Source organism: Panulirus ornatus, chromosome 9 (assembly GCF_036320965.1).
Source record: "Panulirus ornatus isolate Po-2019 chromosome 9, ASM3632096v1, whole genome shotgun sequence".
Taxonomy (NCBI): Eukaryota; Metazoa; Arthropoda; class Malacostraca; order Decapoda; family Palinuridae; genus Panulirus; species Panulirus ornatus.
This window is the reverse complement of record NC_092232.1, coordinates 11,720,882-11,742,174: the sequence shown is the minus strand read 5'-3', so window position 1 is coordinate 11,742,174 and position 21,293 is coordinate 11,720,882. Positions and strand designations below refer to the sequence as shown.

At 44.4% G+C, this 21,293-nt stretch overlaps 2 protein-coding genes and 1 long non-coding RNA gene across 9 annotated transcripts in view; 1 reads left to right on the top strand and 2 right to left on the bottom strand.

The window, feature by feature from the left end:
- The window catches only part of LOC139750211 (protein SHQ1 homolog), a 116,414-nt gene extending 106,456 nt beyond the window's left edge, over positions 1–9,958 (bottom strand). The window contains exon 1 of the mRNA XM_071664675.1: positions 9,712–9,958. The gene's annotated coding sequence lies outside the window, so the exon portion shown is untranslated. The remainder of the gene's footprint in view (positions 1–9,711) is intronic.
- LOC139750213 (uncharacterized) lies at positions 5,727–8,391 on the top strand. Its single transcript, XR_011713104.1, has 2 exons — positions 5,727–6,537; positions 6,695–8,391. It is a non-coding gene; the product is annotated as an uncharacterized lncRNA (long non-coding RNA).
- A 763-nt stretch (positions 9,959–10,721) lies between the features above and the next one.
- Positions 10,722–21,293, bottom strand: part of LOC139750209 (uncharacterized) — a 249,849-nt gene continuing 239,277 nt past the window's right edge. For all 7 annotated transcript variants that reach the window (XM_071664668.1, XM_071664666.1, XM_071664672.1 and 4 more), the window contains exon 11: positions 10,722–20,526. In XM_071664668.1, coding sequence (XP_071520769.1) covers positions 19,576–20,526 — 951 coding nt within the window. In that variant the 3' untranslated portion in view covers positions 10,722–19,575. The remainder of the gene's footprint in view (positions 20,527–21,293) is intronic.

Here is a 21,293-nt window from a genome sequence, read left to right as displayed (position 1 = left end):
ATCTTAGTCTCCACCTACAGTGGTGGGTGGGGGAGGAGCCTCGTACCATGCTATCTTAGTCTCCACCTACAGTGGTGGGTGGGGGAGGAGCCTCGTACCATGCTATCTTAGTCTCCACCTACAGTGGTGGGTGGGGGGAGGAGCCTCGTGCTTTCCCACGGGCCTCCTGTGCCCCGGGCAAGGCCTGCCAGCCAGCCTCCGAGCTGAATGATGACTGGACGAGACACGTCCATCTCATCAGCCTGGACTCCTCTCGAGGGACAGCAGGTGCCCGAGTAGTTATGTGGACTCTGACGTCACGTGTACGTCACCAACAACAGACTCTTGACGTCACGTGTTCCCCCCAGCAACGACAGAGGTGGTGGTCGGGTGTGTACATATCGCGGGAGGGCTGTGTGAGGGAAGTCCCGGGTCTTGACGCCCCAAGCCACTTCGTGGGCACGTAACGCCACACGTGACGCACGACAGCTGGCAAGGCCGTCTGGAGCTGGGACGGGCACTAGGAGAGAGAGAGAGAGAGAGAGAGAGAGAGAGAGAATCTCCCAGAGGCCCCCACCCTCCACCGCCGGTGGGATGTGTGACCCACATGACAGGAAAACGCATGAGAGGAGGCCAGGTAAGCAGCACATGGTATGAAAAAAAAAAAAAAACAATGTTCACCAGTGGAATTTCATCGTACTGCGCCATGCGAGGTATGACTAGGTATGCCCCCCCACCACGAGCCTTATACAACATGCACCAAGCTACGGTGGTGGTCTGTTGCTCAGTGATGGTGGGAGGGAAGCATTATTGAGGCTAATGATGATAATGAGGACTGAGGTGATGGTGGTGGTCTTATTAGCATCAAATAAGCCTCGTTAACTGATTATCCTCAACCACACCTCACTCTCACGGACCTGAGAGCTTGACACATTACTGGTAACAACAGCTCATTGGACCACCGAAACTACCTAATGAATGAACGTGATTAAGAGATAAAACATGTATGTTTGCTATTGGGGGACACAGGAAAACATGAATTAACAGCAGTGAAACGCTTCAGTTATCTAATAATAAGATAAACAAGACTGATTACAAATCATCTCTAAAATCTAATTTATTCGGATGCGCAATATGACCGAGGCTTAATGCAAATCAAGTTCAATACTTCAGTTAAGTAGCAAAAATGATACAGAACTGACTGAATGAATAATAAGCCAGGTTGACTGGTGAAACAATCACGTGTTTACCAAATGGTGTCCTAGCTTCGTCTCTTCGATGTATATCAACTGACTGTTATATTTCTCTCTGGTGTCTCCCCTGATGATGTGATTATTACACGAAAGTGCACTTGGGAGCTTTTCGTGTTTCATTTTCCCCGTGGACTCATAGGAATATATATATATATATATATATATATATATATATATATATATATATATATATATATATATATATATAACCCCAATTCATCGACCATCCCTTAAGGGAGGATGAATAACTGGCTGAACAGACTGGCCGGCCGCCGGCTCGACCAGCGTTCGACCCTGGACTTATCCCATCAACGCCTCGCGATCAAGAACGCTAACCCGCTACATCCCAGAGGGGGCCTTAGTGTCGGGACAGACTAGGATACAGTGCCGCGTGAGTTACGTCTTATATACACACATGCGAGAGAGAGAGAGGGGGGTGGTAAAGGTTTACGGAAGTGGATGGCAGCAGTCCACGTGTAGGTGTGATAGGGGAAGGGGAAAAAAAAAGAAATAGCAGCGAGCCAGGGCAAAACGGCGGACGTGACAGACACCACAGTGCTGGCTCACAGCGTCGCCATCACCATCCCTCCCCATACGAGGGGAGGCACCACCTCCCTGCACGGCGGGTGCCTCCCACCTACTATAATACCAGCGGCCCTCACCTACCTGTGTGTGTGTGTGTGTGTGTGTTTGTGTGTGTGTGTGTGTGTGTACCAGTGGCCCTCACCTACCTGTGTAAGTGTACCAGTGGCCCTCACCTACCTGTGTAAGTGTACCAGTGGCCCTCACCTACCTGTGTGTGTGTGTGTGTATACCAGTGGCCCTCATCTACCTGTGTGTGTGCGTGTGTGTGTGTACCAGTGGCCTTCACCTACCTGTGTAAAGTGTACCAGTGGCCCTCACCTACCTGTGTGTGTGTATACCAGTGGCCCTCACCTACCTGTGTGTGTATACCAGTGGCCCTTACCTACCTGTGTGTGTATACCAGTGGCCCTTATCTACCTGTGTGTGTATACCAGTGGCCCTCATCTACCTGTGTGTGTATACCAGTGGCCCTCACCTACCTGTGTGTGTATACCAGTGGCCCTCATCTACCTGTGTGTGTATACCAGTGGCCCTCATCTACCTGTGTGTATATACCAGTGGCCCTTACCTACCTGTGTGTATACCAGTGGCCCTCATCTACCTGTGTGTGTATACCAGTGGTCCTCACCTACCTGTGTGTATACCAGTGGCCCTTACCTACCTGTGTGTGTGTATACCAGTGGCCCTCACCTACCTGTGTGTGTATACCAGTGGCCCTTACCTACCTGTGTGTGTGTATATCAGTGGCCCTTACCTACCTGTATGTGTATACCGGTGGCCCTTACCTACCTGTGTGTGTATACCAGTGGCCCTCACCTACCTGTGTGTATACCATTGGCCCTTACCTACTTGTGTGTATACCAGTGGCCCTTACCTACCTGTGTGTGTGTGTGTGTGTGTGTGTGTGTGTGTGTGTGTGTGTGTATACCAGTGGCCCTCATCTACCTGTGTGTGTATACCAGTAGCCCTCATCTACCTGTGTGTATACCAGTGGCCCTTATCTACCTATTTGTATACCAGCAGACCTCATCTACCTGTGGGTGTACCAGTAGCCGTCATCTACATGTGTGTATACCAGTAGTCCTCATCTACCTGTGTGTGTATAACAGTAGCCCACATCTACCTGCAGATGTACCAGTAGGCCTCATCTACCTGCAAGGTGTATCAGAGAGGCCATGGAGTTCCATGTAGCACAGACGTCAGCAGAGTTGGATGACCCGGTGCCACGTCTGGATCTCTCGCGGGCCAGACCCGGGTGGGCAGTAGGCCAACCAGGTGTAGCGAGCGGGTGCGGGAAAACGGGTGGCCTTGCACGTACCTCCTCCTCCTCTCTCCTCTCGACAACCACTTGCTCGCCTCACTCACGTGTCGTCAGCAGCCACGTAGCGTAAAGCGCACATCCACGACTTTAAAGTCAGTGTCGATATCTGCGTACAGTAGACATTCGCATCTCTTAGTACTCCAGTATGTATTCAGGTGTTACAATTAGAGTCATCATTGATAATTAGGCCAGGATTTCGAAAGCTTTCTTGGTAATGTGAAGTGTTAACATTCGTGGAACTGTAAGTGTACAGGGAAACACACATTCGACAGCTCAGCATTGAAGAATACTACTACATTCTACCCTCAAGTGCTATATTATACTCCGAGGCGATCATATACTTTTCCTGTGTCGTCTTAGTGCTGAAAGGGATTGAAATGACCAACAACAGAGGGGGAGTTGTTGCAGAAAAAGGACAAATTCGGGAGGGAAGAAAGAAAATGATGATGATGAATTGTCACTTAAAAACATAAGCCCTAGTCCAGCACGTCGGTCGAAGGAATCACTACCACGCTGTTTGGCCCTTGCTATGTTACCTACAGAAATCAAACTCTGACTGGAACATTCTTTTTTACAATTCTTGGAGGGGAGGTGGGGTTATGCCTGTTGATGTGTTCATCTTATGATCAACTTTACACAGGAATTATGGTAGCATTACATGCTTTAGTTTTCTTTCTTTTGTTTTTTTTTTTCGATTATACTGGTCATCATAGCCTGGCGGGATCATTATTATTACTGGACACGTCCAGAGCGGAAGAGAAAACGTGTGTAATTTCACAATCAAGTGTACCGTGTGCACGAGAGGTGCCTACGAGGCAAAGGCGCAACGAACTCGTCGTGGACATAGACGCAACGTGCGACGTCACGGAACACGTCTGCTGCACGTTTAGTCTGGATGTCTTAAAAGGGAAATTTGAGAGCTTGGGTAATGGGAGGAGCATGGGGGAAGAAGAGCAAACAGGATACCTGATGACAATGGGAGGAGAGTCACACAGGAAGGAAGGTGACACTAGGCAAGAGAGTGGCACTGGGAGAAGGGTGGCACTAGCTGGAGGGTGATGATGGGAGGAGGATGACACTGGTTGGAGGGTGGTGATGGGAGGGTGGCACTATTATAGGAGTGTGACACTGGGAGGAGGGTGACACTGGTTGGAGGGTGGTGATGGGAGGAGGGTGGCACTATCATAGACGTGTGACACTGGGAGGAGGAGAGCACGATGACAGTAGGTCATTCATGGTTGGTGCCAACACGGCTGGTGCCAGGCAGGTTGTACAGTGCCACGAGAGAGTTGGGACGCATCTCTCACGATTCGCAGTTTTACGACACGTGCCTGAAATGGTTCGCCATAACGTCGCAAGAGGGACTGATCCAAGACTTGCAGGTGAAGTTAGGATGACTGTTGACCCTGGAGTTACACTTCCCACTTTATATCAGAGCAACAGATGGCTCTGGCTTAATACTTCCCATTTTATATTAGAGCAACAGATGGCTCTGGCTTAATACTTCCCACTTTATATCAGAGCAACAGATGGCTCTGGCTTAATACTTCCCACTTTATATCAGAGCAACAGATGGCCCTGGCTTAATACTTCCCACTTTATATCAGAGCAACAGATGGCCCTGGCTTAATACTTCCCACTTTATATCAGAGCAACAGATGGCTCTGGCTTAATACTTCCCACTTTATATCAGAGCAACAGATGGCTCTGGCTTAATACTTCCCACTTTATATCAGAGCAACAGATGGCTCTGGCTTAATACTTCCCACTTTATATCAGAGCAACAGATGGCCCTGGCTTAATACTTCCCACTTTATATCAGAGCAATAGATGACCCAGGAGTAATACCAGTTCTATATCATTAGTAGGAGTATTGGATCCCATTTATCGTCCTGTTCTTTTACGAATGATGCACTTTTAACCCCTGTTATTAACAGGTAGACGACACGCATCTCTGTCATGCTACCACAATATGTGGAGAAAAACTGGAGGAAGTGAAGTCTTTTAGATACCTGGGAGTGGACAAGGCAGCGAATGGAACCATACAAGCGGAAGCAAGTCAAATGGTGTAGGAAGGAGGGAAGGTTCTGTCGAATGTTATATGCAAGGCGAAGATGGATATGCTTGAAGAGATAGTAGTTCTTACATTATCATATGGTTGCGAGGCATGGGCTATAGATAAGGTTGTGCGGAGGAGGGCTCAGGACAATATGTGGTGTGAGGTGGTTTGATCGAGTAAGTAATATAAGGGTAAGAGAGATGTGTGGAAATAAAAAGAGTGTGGTTGAGAAGGCAGAAGAGGGCGTGTTGAAATGGTTTGGACATATGGGGAGAATGAGCGAGGAAAGATTGACAAAGAGGATATATGTGTCAGAGGTGGAGGGAACAAGGAAAACAAATTGCAAGTGGAAGGATGGAGTGAATAAGATTTTGAGCTATCGGGCCTGAACATGCTGGAAGGTGAAAGGCGTGCACGGAGAGATAATTGGAACGATGTGGTATACTGGGGTAGACGTGCCGTGAATGGACTGAACCAGGGCATGTGAAACGTCCGGGGTAAACCATGGACAGGTCTGTGGGGCCTGGATGTGGATAGGAAACTGTAGTTTCGTTGCATTACACATGACAGCTAAAGAATGATTGTGAGCGGACGTGGCCTTTCTTCGTCTGTTTCCTGGCGCTTCCTCGCTGACGCAGGGGGTGGCAATCGTGTGTGTGTGTGTGTGTGTGTGTGTGTGTGTGTACTGCAATAGGTCACAGTGTATATATGCACATGTCTGTGTATATATGTACATATTTAGAAGCATGTGAGCGGATGTGGCCTTTCTTCATGTTTTCTGTCGTTCCCTCGCTAACGCGGGAAACGGCAAGCATGAAATAAAAACATTCCAGAATACTTAACAAAAAAAAAACCAAAAAAACAGTGCCATGTAGTGGCTGAAGCATCATGAGTACGATGACGAGAATAAGGCAGTGAGGTGAGCCAAGATGGCCACACCCGTAGCTCCGCCTCCACCCTGCCGCCGGACACATATATACCGGAGGCTGCCAGGCACACCTGCAGTGTTGCCCAGACCACCAGAGTCACACCAGCCACATTACACTCTCCCCACACACACAGACACACACACACACACACACATGCGTCCGTACAATTATAAAACTCTCTCGTCGCCTGACACACACACACACACACACACGTATTCACACCAGCCACATTACACTCTTCCCACTCACACACACATATGCGTCCCTACAATTATAAAACTCTCTCTTCACCTGACACACACACACAAAAGTATTCTCAATCAAGTAACCACACACGTACCAGGATAAACAGTCGGTTGATGGAGGAGCGACCAGAGGCCAGCGTCAAGAAACTAGATCATCAACCCCGAGGTGTGTGTTTTGTGACGGGGACCAAGTGTGTGTGTCACATACGAGAAACTTACCACGCCACATGGAATAACGGAAACGAACTAAGTGTAAGATCTACAGTTTTCTTCAACCTTTCGTTGGACGTCTACAAATACCGATGATTAATTTTCCATTTCAGTGCACCTGGGACGGGGTGGCCACCAAAGCCTACAAGCCCGGACACACCACCACCGTCCCCCCCTACCATCCTCACTCCACATCTGGACCGCAACCTGCGAGGCAGGAGAGCCACACCTCTTCTGAGTACACTCTGGGGTCAAGGGAGGGGCCACAGGTCACACTACCCACCATCGGTCTCTCCCGGGACTCCTTTTTCCAGTGACCTCAACACCACGCAGACTGGACCCCTGCTGCGGGCGGGGCAAGCCTCGTCTGTGCGTGTTGTTGGCTACGCGCTGCTCGCTCGGCCGCCAACCTCGAGCCGCCTCTGGCGGTTACGCGCTGCTCGCTCGGCTGCCAACCTCAAGCCGCCTCTGGCGATCTCATCAACACTCATGATGTCCATGTGTGCATGACAGTGAAGCTTTAGTTCTGTCATCTTATTGACGCCCTGCTATCTTTTTGCATGACTGTTGCTTCCCTTGACCAGTCCACACCCCTTACGACAGTTAGTCTTGTGTTTGTGAGTGGTGGCAACACACGAAGTGTCTGCGTGTCAGATGAACATTTTGTAACACCAAGAATGAAAGTTCAAGTATTCTGTCCCGGAATATACACAATGACTGAGGAGCAAGACGACGCGTGTTGCTGTTGACAAGTAGGAAATGATCATCATATGTCTATGACATCATAATTTCGTCCAACACAGTAAATGTAAATTCACTTTCATCTCTCACGAGCGACAAGCTGATCATGACGGTCTGATGTTCAACCGAGATATTCCACAAGTCATGGACCAATTCACACGTCCATCCTAATACAAGTTAGGCTTGTATCCCCCGCCGGCGCAGTGCGTGGTGAAGTCTGTTATCGTGTGAATCAATTTAATAGCAAACACAACCAAAAATTGAAACGCATGTTCCCAAACACAAGACCACGCCCCTCACCACTACGTTGCTCGGTGACTCAGTACGCGGGAATGAATCAGATGTAGAAGCTTCCCGGAGTTGGGGTTTCAACCATTTTCCCCAGGTCGTGTCACTAACAATGACGAAACTCACGAATTCTGGTTACAGCCTTCCCTGCCTACCTGACCTACGAACACAAGACTGACGATTAAGCTTTTAGATGGTTGTGCAATGATTTGAATAAGGTTTCTCCCTACTGGAGGTACAAGACTCCCGAAGACTTAACAAAACATGAATGTACTTCTTCCTACGTTACACAGGCAAGAGGAATGTTTTTCTTTTTTGTGTGTATGGTTGCTGTTTCCCTGAGCGAGGCGGCAGTTAGTCTCCTGTCACAGTGCACCGGTTATTACCTACAACTAAATGTGGAAGTCGATACTACTACACTTTCGGTCTGCAGGTGACTGTCAGCTACATGTTTCTGAGCTGGTATCATCTCCAGCCTAGCCTGGATGAAGTATGGGTGCTCTGTGAGACACCGCCTCCAGGGATGACACACCCTCAAGCACAGTTCGTGCAGTACTGATCTCCCCAGCAAGGCCAGTCAGTCCTCTGAGGGGTTGGTCTCGTCACAGCTGCCACCTGACCATTCAGAGAACTCCCTGGCTTCCTGAAGCAAGTGCTACCTTCCTATTGGTCTTTAGTGCCACCTAGACCAACTGGCGGTGCACTTGCTCCCTCTGCTGGGTACATGTGTGTGCCTTGGAATGTTACGGTGCATGTAAGTGATTATAAATTACAAAAATCCTTCCTGAGTGTTATTAACTTGTTATCTAAACTAACAGGCATAATGCTAGTGATTTTTAAAATATGTAATCTACGAGGCAGGTTTTGGAAGACGAAAATGATGGGTTGAAACGAATGAAAAAGGAAACAGGTTTACCTAAACTTAGAGTTAAGTTTGAAATAGTAAAGTACCGATATCATGTCATGATCACAAAAGGAAAATCTTCAGCGAGCGAAACAAACTAAACTACCGATTCCCTGTGTTAAATACTCGGGAAAATTTAACACCAACTACTTAAGAAGTTATAGATAGTACATGAATTTATCTTCCTACACCTCATGATTTCCTTGTATAAACACTAGGCTCATCTTACCTTATCCAGGAAGCTATATAATAGGCTATGGAATACCCCTTAATATGAGGGGTTGAAACGCCAGTGCTTTACTAAGCTTATGTTCAGCACTCGTCACCGTTTGAAACCGCGATAAAATCTACCAAAATGCAACAAAAGTGACACAGCCAGCCATCTTCCACTAAGACGATGTCAGCGCTGACGAAAATGTGGCTTCCAAGACACTGGTATACTTTATGAATATTCTAGAATGAAATTTCAGATTTACCTGTACCATGTGAAAGCCAACTTCTATAACATCAAATCCAAAACGTGTCTACTTTCTTCACTGAAAGTATTCATTAAATGCTTGCCAAAACAACCCGTTTTCAATAAGTAAAGGTTAGCAGAAAAGTATTTTGTAAGTCTCCGACCTCCATGAGGTCCATAGTAAAATTAATGGAATGGTTAAAACAATACTTCATAAATACTATTCAGTTAACCAACCTACCATTTTCTCCTGAGCCCTTGTCGATTTTCATCAGTGAATCTTTGTCAAGATAAAAAATTCTACGTCTTCGAGAATCATTCCTCGTTAGCCTAGCCATAAAAAAATTACCGTTGTAATTTCTTGTACATTATAAATCATTTTCTTACGCATGCGCACAACCTATCACTCGCAGATTCACTGAGCAAATTACTGAAACAGGAATATAACTACATATGCATTACATGAACGCAAATCTAAAGTCCCTTGTATGTAATCCGCTGCGCAAACAAGTCAAAAACGTCTGCCCAAGTCTTATTTTTTTGCACGAAGTCCGATGGTCCGGCCACGATACAATACTTCAAATTTTCTCCAGGTTACTGATGGTTTAAACCCCCTGAGCCTAGTCAACATTTCTAAAATACTTATTTAAGTAATACTCACGACTTGTCTCTCATCCCTGACATTGTTAGAGGTCTCCTGAGCCTATTCGACAGTTCTAAACTACTTATTTAACACTCACGACTTGACGGACATCTTGGCCGCTGCAAGAGGAGGAGGAGGTCTTCCCATGTGTCGGTCCGTCATGCAAAACTGCATCTTGTCTTGAGAAAGGCGGACGAAATGGATTCCGTGATCTTCCGCGCACGAAGTACAATAGATATGAGGTGCAATGGGGTGTAGCGAGTCTAGTTAGACACTGATGAAACACTTAGCAAAATAAAACTTCTTGAGGCACATCCACACGTGCTGGATGGTTTTGGTCAACTGATGCCGAACTGAAAATCATGAGATTTTTTTTTTTTGTATGAATTGTCGTTTCATTTGTCCAGGAGAGTCTGCGCTGTGTGACATACTACTATGAGGTCTTGGGATCTTATGGATATCAAGGTATTAATAGTGTCAAGAGAACATTATTTTTAGTCCAAAAATAATTACAGAGAGGCATCTTCTTCCGTAAATAACATAAGAAGTTGTGGTAGATCCCCCCCCCAAGCCCGTACAGGGGTTATCGTACGACTGGCACTCAGCGTTAAGCAGACGCGACCCTGTTATTAGAACACATAGTGACAAGCCAACCTTATGGTAGTATATATATATATTCTTTTCCTGAGTTAGTGTGACTGACGTATGGTATGGACTATGGCTCAGTGACCTTTAGCTCTTCATAGCCATCAAATACAACCATATGTTCTTCTTGGTTGAGTGTCCTAATGTCATATAGCGAGTGGGTTAATTCCAATTCCCAATGACATGACGTCAAGCACAAGCAAGTCCTGAACCTTCCTGGATCCTGCGTTATGATCTTGTTTTATATATAAAAGACAAAAATCAAACTCCTCAATACCAAGGCCAAACTTTACCAGATCAAAAAGAACATAAAACTACACTTAATATCACCTACTTTTAAAAATAAGAATCATCTTGCTTAGGTAATTATCGAAGAGAATGGCTGTTCACAAAAAAGAAAATTGAAGTCACCCAATAGGATTCCTAAGACACACACACACAGGAAGAAATTAAACAACCATATATTCAACGGTTGGGTTTATTCCACATAGTTTTCAGATATGAGTGGGAAAGGAACTTCGGGAGTGAGAAATTCTGAAGTATGAACTTTCAGTTCATTAAACTTTGGAAATCTGAATTTGGGGGAGTGCAGAAGAAACCAAAGTACAAACTTCAGTGGTACGAACTTGGAGAGAGTCCGAACTTCAGGAGATTGAACTTCTGAAGAAAGGTACGACCAAAGTGCAAACTTCTGAAGTTCGCCATTTAAGAGTCTGGGGTTTGAGAAGAATGACGAGTATCAGGTTAATGTGGTGGATAGTGGAAATGCGAGATATGAGCCAGATAATAACTGTTCAGTTTACACTAGTGAACTTTAATGAAAATAAATACACGTAATATGTATATAAACATTTATGCATATCACCATTCCGTGTTTACATATGTAGAAAATCAATCAATTGATACATGACATTGTGTATCAACACTCGAACTACTTAATAAATACACATCTGTATCATCAACTTAATACTCATCTATGGGTTTCACTATACAGTGAACATATATTCATATCATACAATATATATATATATATATATATATATATATATATATATATATATATATATATATATATATATATATATCCCCATTCACTGAACAAACTTTATGTTCATTAGATACATATGTATCACTGCTAGACGTAGACACGTCATAGTATGATATAGTGGATACATACACATGCGTATCAACATTCACCAGTACAACCACACGTACACAACGCCATTCGGTGAATGCATATTTGTATGTATTGTCACGCTTCACACACACACACACACATACACGCGGACAGACAGACAGACAGACCACAACCAAAACGGACTCGCTGGAGATGTTGCTCTGCCAACCAAAACCGATCACTGTAATGGATAACCTCGAATATTATAAAATAATAGGGGCTCAGCCCTCTTGGCGGCACAACATTAGTACAATAGAAAATATAAACGATTTACAATTTGATTGCCGACATTTAACGTTAACTCTTAACAAACACTCTCTGAGGTAGGAAATATATGTTCAAGCACTAATAAGAAAATTGAAAAATAGAAATATTACAGTGTTGTCAGACGACCAAATTAACTAAAGAATTTATGTACTCACAAAATATTCATCTCAAGATTATATATAATGAACTGCTCACAAAATATTCATCTCAAGATGACAGATAATGAGCTTCACAAAAGGGGAACACAACCGTGGTTGGAAAGAAGTTAATATCAAATAACAACTCGAGGTGGTACAACTGGTCGAGCAGTTATAATCGTTGAAGACAGTGGGAGTAGCACCGCCCCAACCTCCACGAAGTCAGCTGGTCTCCAGCGGCCCGCACCACACACACACACACACACACACACGGGAAGGACAAAATGCAACGAGACGTTCGCTTCTGATCCAAACGGGGTTTATGAACACTTTGTTAAACCGCGTGTTGCACTTTATCTCGTTCACATCCGGTAATTTAACTAAATACAATGTCATTTGAGAATTAATTTACTATAAATCTATATATATAAACATTTGCTCCAAGGTATTAACAAGGTAATTCAACAATCAAGGCAGGAGAAATACATGGTTCGGGGTAAGACAGGGCTTACACACATCAGTTTGTAAGGTCGGGGTTCAAGTCACTCTCACCTGAACGTCCGCTATTATCACCACTGACTGTAAGACACTTGTCGTCCCTGGAACCCCTTCTAGATATAGGTTGTTTGATTGTATATAATATTTCTCATCTTCAGTATCTACTAAGAACAGTGTAATAAAAACTTTCTGGATGAAATACATTATTACAGGTGATATTCTTATCTAAAAACATGGGGGGAGGGGGGGTGGGGGGTTTCAGGGAAGGACACGGACAGGCAAATCATTAAGTTGAAACGGAAACTTCAGAAAGGTGGATTACCAAACAATTCTACTTTTTGTCTCTTTGAAGCAAAAACAAAATGATCCACTTTCGTGAAACCCAGGTTTGGGAGATAACGTTTGAAACGGGAAAAATGACACACACACACAAAAAAAAAAAGTTGCTGTTGAGGTTATTAAAAAAAAACTCAGCAACAACGCGAGGGAGTACAGAATAAACTTACAAAATGAAAGGAAAAAAAAATATCAAATCTCCAATAAATAAATCTTAGATGATAACTGATTGGTAGAGAATAAACTGTGCGAGCAGATGTGTGAAGGAAGTAGACTTAGACAGAGCGTCTCACAGAGACTCGCTATTCAATGATAAAGTTATGTAGAAGAGTCTACGAGAAAGACCTTTTATTTTATATAATATATATATATGTATATGTATAATAGATGAAAGTCATAAGGCGTTTTATTGGTGAGGGTTGACAACTACACTACTCCAGCCTCTTTACAATAAGAGTGTGACTAGTCTCTTCACTGTATTTACCTGTATAATAACTTATGATGAAAGACATGATTAATATTTTACAAGTTTTATTCTTAGATACGTTTTCTCCTCAGCCCAAAGCTTCGAGCTTGCCCATCGGCTCAGGAGGGTACAGAGCGGGAGTCCCGGACGTGCACTTCCACATGAGGACACTGAATTTCAGTGTTCTCGACTGAACGACTAACTAATGATAAAAAGTATGAGGGAAGTATGCACTCTCTTACGCCCCGTTAACGCTCCGCCTCCAATCGCACTTGACCGTTGCTCCGGCGCCTGGGATGATAGAAAACGAGAGAGCAATAATGTATTTGTGATCTACGTTTTGAAAGTAGAAGTGTTACTATATAATTATATACAGTATATATATATATATATATATATATATATATATATATATACATATAATAATATATAAATATATATATATATATATATATATATATATATATATATATATATATATATATATATATATATATCAGTATAAGAATATCTGCTTATAACACCTGCTAAAGCCGAGGGTTTTGGACTTTTTCCATGCATGGTGAGGATTTTACAGATTGGTTGATAACTAGTTTTCTATTCGGGGAGGGAAATGATGGGAAACACACGGGAATGGGGAAAGAAAATATAGTAAACAAAAAAATAAAACAAAGGTCTGGCACGTCAATGTATGTGCTCAGGAGGAAGTTCTGAGACCCGGTATCTTTTTGGCACGTATAGGTTAGTACATTGGGGGAGGTGAAATGTGGGATGGTCCGCGCCTCCTCACACGAGACAAGACTTTCCACGAAGTTAAAAAAGCTTTCTCGGTTGGGCTAAAACATTTGTCCTGTTTCATGTTCTCGTGTAAGCTAAAAAGAAATACTTCACGAAGCACTAAGCGATGTACAATAATTTCTTTTTTCTTTACATTCCCGAGATACGAAATGACGTATCGTAATTAGTTAATAGCAATATTCGGCACTTTGTGAATTTTTTTTTCGCTCGAAAAGGAACTTGTTAAAGAAAACGAGAAAGAAAAAAAATAATGAAAGATGTTTTGACATACGAACGTTTCCTTACAGCACCACAGACAAGCAAGCTTTTCACTCCTGTTACCTCACAAAGATATCATCATTGCTACACGACCATTCGTAATTCACCGTCTTATGAACGCGCATTATCTTTTCTAATATTACAGAGGCCCTTGCAAAATCTTTTCTAATTGCAACCATCCTGCCTGGCCAGCTGATAAGAATGAATAAAAATAGTCGAACTGATATAAACAATTATTGCTTGCTCTGAGATATGGATCAATTATGCATCTCATTGTTCTAGAAATCGAAACTTAAGCACCGATTTAAATAACAATAATGATAATAATAATAAAGTTATCTACTCTCCAACGTAACTTTTAGTTTGGAAATAAACAGCGTAACTTATAGTCTGGAAATAGCCACAGGGTAACATGGAGTTTGGAAATAAACGCAGCGTAACATATAGTTTGGATATAAACAAAACGTAACATATAGTTTAGAAATAAACACGTAACATATAGTTTGGAAATAACCACAGCGTAACTTATAGTTTGGAAAAAACCTAACTTATAGTTTGGAAACAGCGTAACTTATAGTTTGGATATAAACACAGCGTAACTTATAGTTTGGATATAAACACCGCGTAACATATAGTTTGTAAATAAACACATCGTAACATATAGTTTGGAAATACACAAAGCGTAACTTTTGTAGTTTGGAAATAAACACACCAGGACACTAGGCTGGAAAACGGTAAAATAGAAAACGTGATAAAATGCCGTCTATAAGCGTCGCCGGCCCATGCAAGCGTCTCGAATTCCAGTGTTGCCTGCCACCATCTGTAGACAGTCTGAGGAACAGCAAGGAGGTGGAAGGAGGAAAAATAACAAACGTGAAATGTTTCTCTTTGAAGGTTATATATATGTGTGTGTTTGTGTGTGTATATAGTGTAGGCAGCGGTATACCAACATATCCTGCTGAAGGTTTACGTCAATGACTCTTTTAAGAATATTGAGGGTAAGAATACTTTCACCTGCTGGAATAATACATACACAGGAAATGTTGAATAACGCATACGGAGGGGAAGAGGTGGTGGTTGTGGGGGTGAACGATGAAGTATGGTGGCGGTGGTGGGTCTTTTTGGTTTGGTAAAGTCGAAATATCTCGAAATGAACGACGGACACTACGAACGATTCAACCGAGTTGGTGTGAATGGGGACAAAAAAAAAAAATTAAATTAATATCAAGCATCATGTACGCTCTAGATTAAGATGACCATATGGTATACCTAAAGGGTCTTTTTTTTTTTTTTTTTAATGTTAGAATCCCGATCTAATAAGCATATACAGCGACACTTGGCAGTTCCGCCTGGAGGCGAGTCTCCATGTATGTGCAACTGGTTGGTAGTTGGTATATGAACGCTGCGTGTGTGTATATATATATATATATATATATATATATATATATATATATATATATATATATATATATATATGAATACGGTAAGGAGCGCTTAAGGAACCATCTGTACCTTCTGGAGACACTTAAACGAGTTCATACTTAAAGAGTAAGTGAATACAGAAAACGGGTTCCGTCGAGGTCGTGCCACAGGAAGGGACGCTGGGGGCCCGGCCGTAGAGAGGTTTTAAGACACTTGAGAGAATGGGTAACAGCGATCTGCTGCTGCACCAACGGGGTACCGGAACGGGACATCTACTTCACAACGTCTCACAGAACTCAATAAGAAAGTCGCGAGACACAATGGTTCAGTAGGACACCTGAACTATACATTCTAAGAGTACAGATCCTTTCAAAGGTGAAGTCTAGGACCCGAGTGTTTGGCACTAGCGAATGATCTAAGCACACTACATAACTCGTGCTGCCGTGTCATTAGGGAAAAAAAAAATATGGGGGGTAGTAATGATGGGGCTACAACCACCGTAACATGGGTGTGCGTCTTGAAGGGAAGCTTAAGGACACAGACCTGACCCGCTACATGGAGGAGGGGGAGGATAATGAGGAGGCCAGCCTAGAGCACCGGTATGGCCACGGTCATCTCCCACCCTAGCAACACCCCCCCAGACGGTACGCCAAGTTCGCTGCGTGAAAAAACCCGTAAATTCCTCAGGATTCTGACTACGTGAACGACCAGCCTGCCTTCTTCTCTAAGGTGGGGTAAGCTCTGCCCTAGTTCCAGTTTGGGTTCCACCAGGTAAGGAAAATACTCGAGTAAACGTTTGGGTTGGCGACGCTCGCTCTACTGACTCGCTCACTCTGCCAGGCATCGCTCACTTCACCAACCCGGGCTGACGAAACACAAAAGTTGGCTCGATCATTCCATTTGACATCAAATCACGTCAACCAGCATGACTGAAATTATTTTTTTTTTTGAGGAAACAAGTGACCGAATGTATCATAACGTAACGAATCCACGTGCTGGGGGGAAAAAATAAAGTATATATATATATATATATATATATATATATATATATATATATATATATATATATATATGTAGAAATCTAGTTCTATGGCCCAGGTATGGATGGAGGGAGCGTCTAGGAGCCGAGGTGGATGGAGCCCTGCCCTTTTCGAACCTATCTTAAGAGTACTGTGGTCTAACTTGTTCTGTTTAAAAATACCCAGGGTGAGGTGGGAAGGGGGTCGAGAAAAAGGGGGTATGGTGACACTGTGAACCACACCACACGAAAGGAAGAGAAGGATCTAAATATAATCGCTTGAGAAACACAGTTATGTGTGTATATATATATATATATATATATATATATATATATATATATATATATATATATATATATATATCACGTCCTTATTAAGTAATACTTCCTACAGATTTCTCCAGAACGTCTTCCATCACTTTGTCCTCTTCTTTCCATGTCTTGGCGTTCAGTTGTCATGACTACTACCACAAATGAGAGTGTCCCAAGACCACTGCGCATCTCTTGTCTTTTGTTCCGTGTCTGTCAGGGTTATTGTTGAGCACGGCCTAGAAAGACAGCTCCACTGTATGTCTATCTATCTAACTTGGGGAGCGAGCATCACATTCGCCTCTAAGTCCTCTGAGGAATATCCACACCGATACGTTGCCTGCAGCGGAAAGTTTCACGGTCTTGCAGCTCCTGCAGCGGCATATTCACACCGGTGGGGAGCCCCCCACAGCAACAGCAGAATTCTCACAGCCGTGAGGCATTAGCTTTCCAGGAGCACTCCCTCCCTCTTCTGCCGGGTCTTGTGTTCTCCTGGCTACCGAGTAATTCTATTTTTTAACGTGACAAAAACCTTTCCTTAACCAGAACAAATTAACTCCAGCATAAAGGCCTCAATTAACTAGTGGGATCTTACGCAAGAGACAGCAGCAACGGATATTGTGTGTGTGTGTGTGTGTGTGTGTGTGTTGTGTTGTGTTGTGTTGTGGTTGTACGTGTTCTCAGGTAACCCCACTACTTTATAAGAAGCACCGAGGGTTGTGAACAGACACACGACCTTCACATCCTTGATCATGAGCCGTCGGGATCCACACCACGGCTGATGTGTGGGCCATGAGAGAAGAGAAGCCTTCGGTCAAAGGGAATACTGTTCAGTAAAATGTACCTTCTACATCCAGCACAGCTCTGGACGACCATCGACGAAGGACAGTATTAGCCTGGGTGGTGGTGGTGGTGGTGTGTGTAAGACCCAAAGGTGCAGACGAAGCGGAGTTTGAGCAATCACAGCTTGAGACCAAGTGAATGATGATGCACTAATTCGAGGTGGCTAACAAGGAGAAAGAGAGAGAGAGAGAGAGAGAGAGAGAGAGAGAGAGAGAGAGAGAGAGAGAGAGAGAGAGAGAGAGAGAGAGAGAGGGAAAAAAAAAAGAGAAGACTGAATGAAAGTGTCTTATAAAAACTAATTAACATCTCATCTGTGGTTAAGTCATACAAAAATGCACAATTTTTAAAAGGACAGAACTTTAAAATATAATTCTAAGAAAGGAAAGTCATCCTTTGGCATTGACGGATGCTGTTCATCTTGCTTAAAAGATTCCTTGACATATATATATATATATTTGGGCCGTGGGTTTTTCTATGCTGCCATATCTCACTACAATAGGCCTAATAGGTGAAAAAATCTCTCCCTTAATTAACTGCCTCTTAACCCTATTATTGATCACAAATGTGTATTGCACAGTACATCTGTACCTTACTTAAAAGGATAAATATATATATATATATTTTTTTTTTCTAACCTCTCCTTGTAGCACATGTACTCTCGAGTAATGTTCTTCTTGTCATAATTCATTAAGATTAAAATTACATTTGGGACCTGTAGAGTACTTCTTTTTTTTTTCTATGTGTAATAAAGATACTTATCGTTAATGATTTGTTCCTCGACGCCAACAAAAGGCTACATCATCTCTAGATTCATAAACACACTACATAATCTGCCATATTTTCACTACGTCCTTTGCAACACTTGCATCGCTCGCTTTCATCCTACACATTATATAACTCAATCTGAACCTTGTCTCCTGGACTCGCCTCTGTGTCCGGTTATCAAACCTTTGTGTTAATACTAAATTAACTTCGTCACTCCTTTTTTTTTTTCACCTTCCTATCAAACAGTGTTTGAGAGAGTCACACTTCGAGCTTCAGAATGTAGTGGTAATAACTTTTTAAGTTCACTCTTTTTCTGAGCACAGAACAAGTGCACGCGAATATCAAGAACTATCTTTTTTCTCACTCTCTTTCTCTCTTTTTTCCGCGTTACACAGATATTCTCTCTCTCTAGCTACAATGAGAGTCAATCTTTTGTCTGTGAATCACTTGTCAATCCCACCACATTTCTTTGCCTCTCCAGATCTCCCGCAGTGTTGTCTTTTCTTCCTCCTCCTCCTCCACCCACTCACACACACACACACACACTCTCACTCACTACTACGGTACAGAAGAAGAGCTAATGACAGTAGACTAGTCGACGAGATTCACAAGAGAAGGATATGCCATTATATCTTTCAAGAATACGAGGAGGATGTATGGTCACGTGCGCGCTGCTCGCTCGCTCGCTCTCTCTCTCTTTCTCGCTCACTCTCTCTCTCTATATATATCAGAGTCGCAGCAAGCGGGACGTTCTCTTTAGGCTGGGGAGAGAGGGTGGGGTGGGGGATGTGTGGTCATTACATTTTAATCTTGATCCATTGACCTTTCCGTGAAAACAGCGACCAGCCTCTTTCCCTGGCACTGTGTGTGTACTGTTTCGTTTGATTAACGTTTCGGATTAAGCCTTCATTCACGAACGGTCACTAAGACTCACGTGCTTCAGTCAAACACTCGTGTTCCCAGCGGGGGAGTCTCAAGAGAGGAGGAGGAGGAGAAGGAGGAGGAGGAGGAGGCGGCATCTCTCACTCAACTTCTTCGGCGACGGCGAAGACTGGGATGTCCTCACCCCCTATCGACCCGGCCAGAGACTCTGGTCTCGACACCTCGCCTTCCCACAACGCCGCCGCCACCTGGTCCTCCTCCTCGATGGAGTCCTGTGGGGAGAGTTTGCGGCGGTGTGATCTCGGAGATCCCTCGGCATCGAGGTGACGATGGAGGCGCCTCCCTGTGTACAGCCGAGTACCTCTCCGACCAACTGGCTCCCATTCGAATGGCACCTCAGTACGACTGAACTCCTTGAACAAACGGTCGGACTTCTCGTCGATGGAGTAGTCCCGTTGAAGGAGGCGGTAGTGGGCCGTTGGGTAACGGTGGGTGCGGAGGAACCTCGCGAGAACGGATCTCTTCCCGCTGAGTTCGTCCGTGGTGGTTGCGTCACCCTCCAGGGAATCCCCGACACTACCCAAGGACCCGCCAAGACCGGCGTCGAGGGACGAATGCTTCTCCCGAAGGGCCTCCCGTCGCTTCTTGGCCTGAGACTTGCCCCAGCGTCGCTCAAACTGCGCCACACTTTTTCTCAGTCGTTCTCTCTTGCTCTGCGGATCGCACACCTCTTCCTGAAGGTCGAGCAAGGAGTCGTGGTCTCTGCTGTGTCTCTCTCGACTTCGGTCGCGGTCGAGGTCGGCCTCCACGACCTCCAGGCTGTCCTCCACGAAGTGAATCTGCTTCTTGCTCAGCTTGGGAGGACGACCGTTGTTCACCTCCAGACTTCTGTAGCCGCTGTCCGCCTTCATCTGCTGGAGGCGGTGGGAGTGGGTGTCGCTGGTGGAGTCGGTGGGGCAGTCCGTAGTGGAGTCGAAGCTGGTGGTGAGGCCCTCGGGCCGGCTCAGGTCCGTCGTGGACGAACACTCGGTGTCCACCGAGTCGAAGCTGTTCTCCGAGGATAGCGGCGGCCGAGTTGACGCGTCCAGTTGCTGTAAGGGACAGACATGCCGTCAGTGTACAGACATTGGTGGAAGCAGGGGCGTGCACAGTCAGGGAGGAGGAGGAGGAGGAAAGAGGAATATACCCAGTCACGAGGGATATACTCCTCGTGTTTGTAATCTGAAGTTGAGGGATATTCATATATATACCCACCCCCACCCGACCTCTATCTACATACACATGTAGTGTGTCTGAGCTTTATATAATACCTACTAATGTGTGGATTACATGTACTAGGAAGACATCATGAAGAAATCATCAACGAATTTAAATGAACTGTTAACCTGTAGCCTGATGTAATATAACTGTGCTGAGTGGTGTGTTGTCAGTAGATGTGCTGAGTGTCGTCAGCAGCTGTGGTGAGTGCAGTGTTGTCAACAGCTGTGGTGAGTGGAGTGTTGTCAGCAGCTGTGCTGAGTGTCGTGCTGTCAGCAGCTCTGCTGAGTGTCGTGTTGTCAGCAGCTGTGCTGAGTGTCGTGTTGTCAGCAGCTGTGCTGAGTGTCGTGATGTCAGCAGCTGTGCTGAGTGTCGTAATGTCAGCAGCTGTGTTGAGTGTTGTGATGTCAGCAGCTGTGCTGAGTGTCGTAATGTCAACAGCTGTGCTGAGTGTCGTGATGTCAGCAGCTGTGCTGAGTGTCGTAATGTCAACAGCTGTGCTGAGTGTCGTAATGTCAGCAGTTGTGCTGAGTGTCGTGATGTCAGCAGCTGTGCTGAGTGTCGTGATGTCAGCAGCTGTGGTGAGTGTCGTGATGTCAGC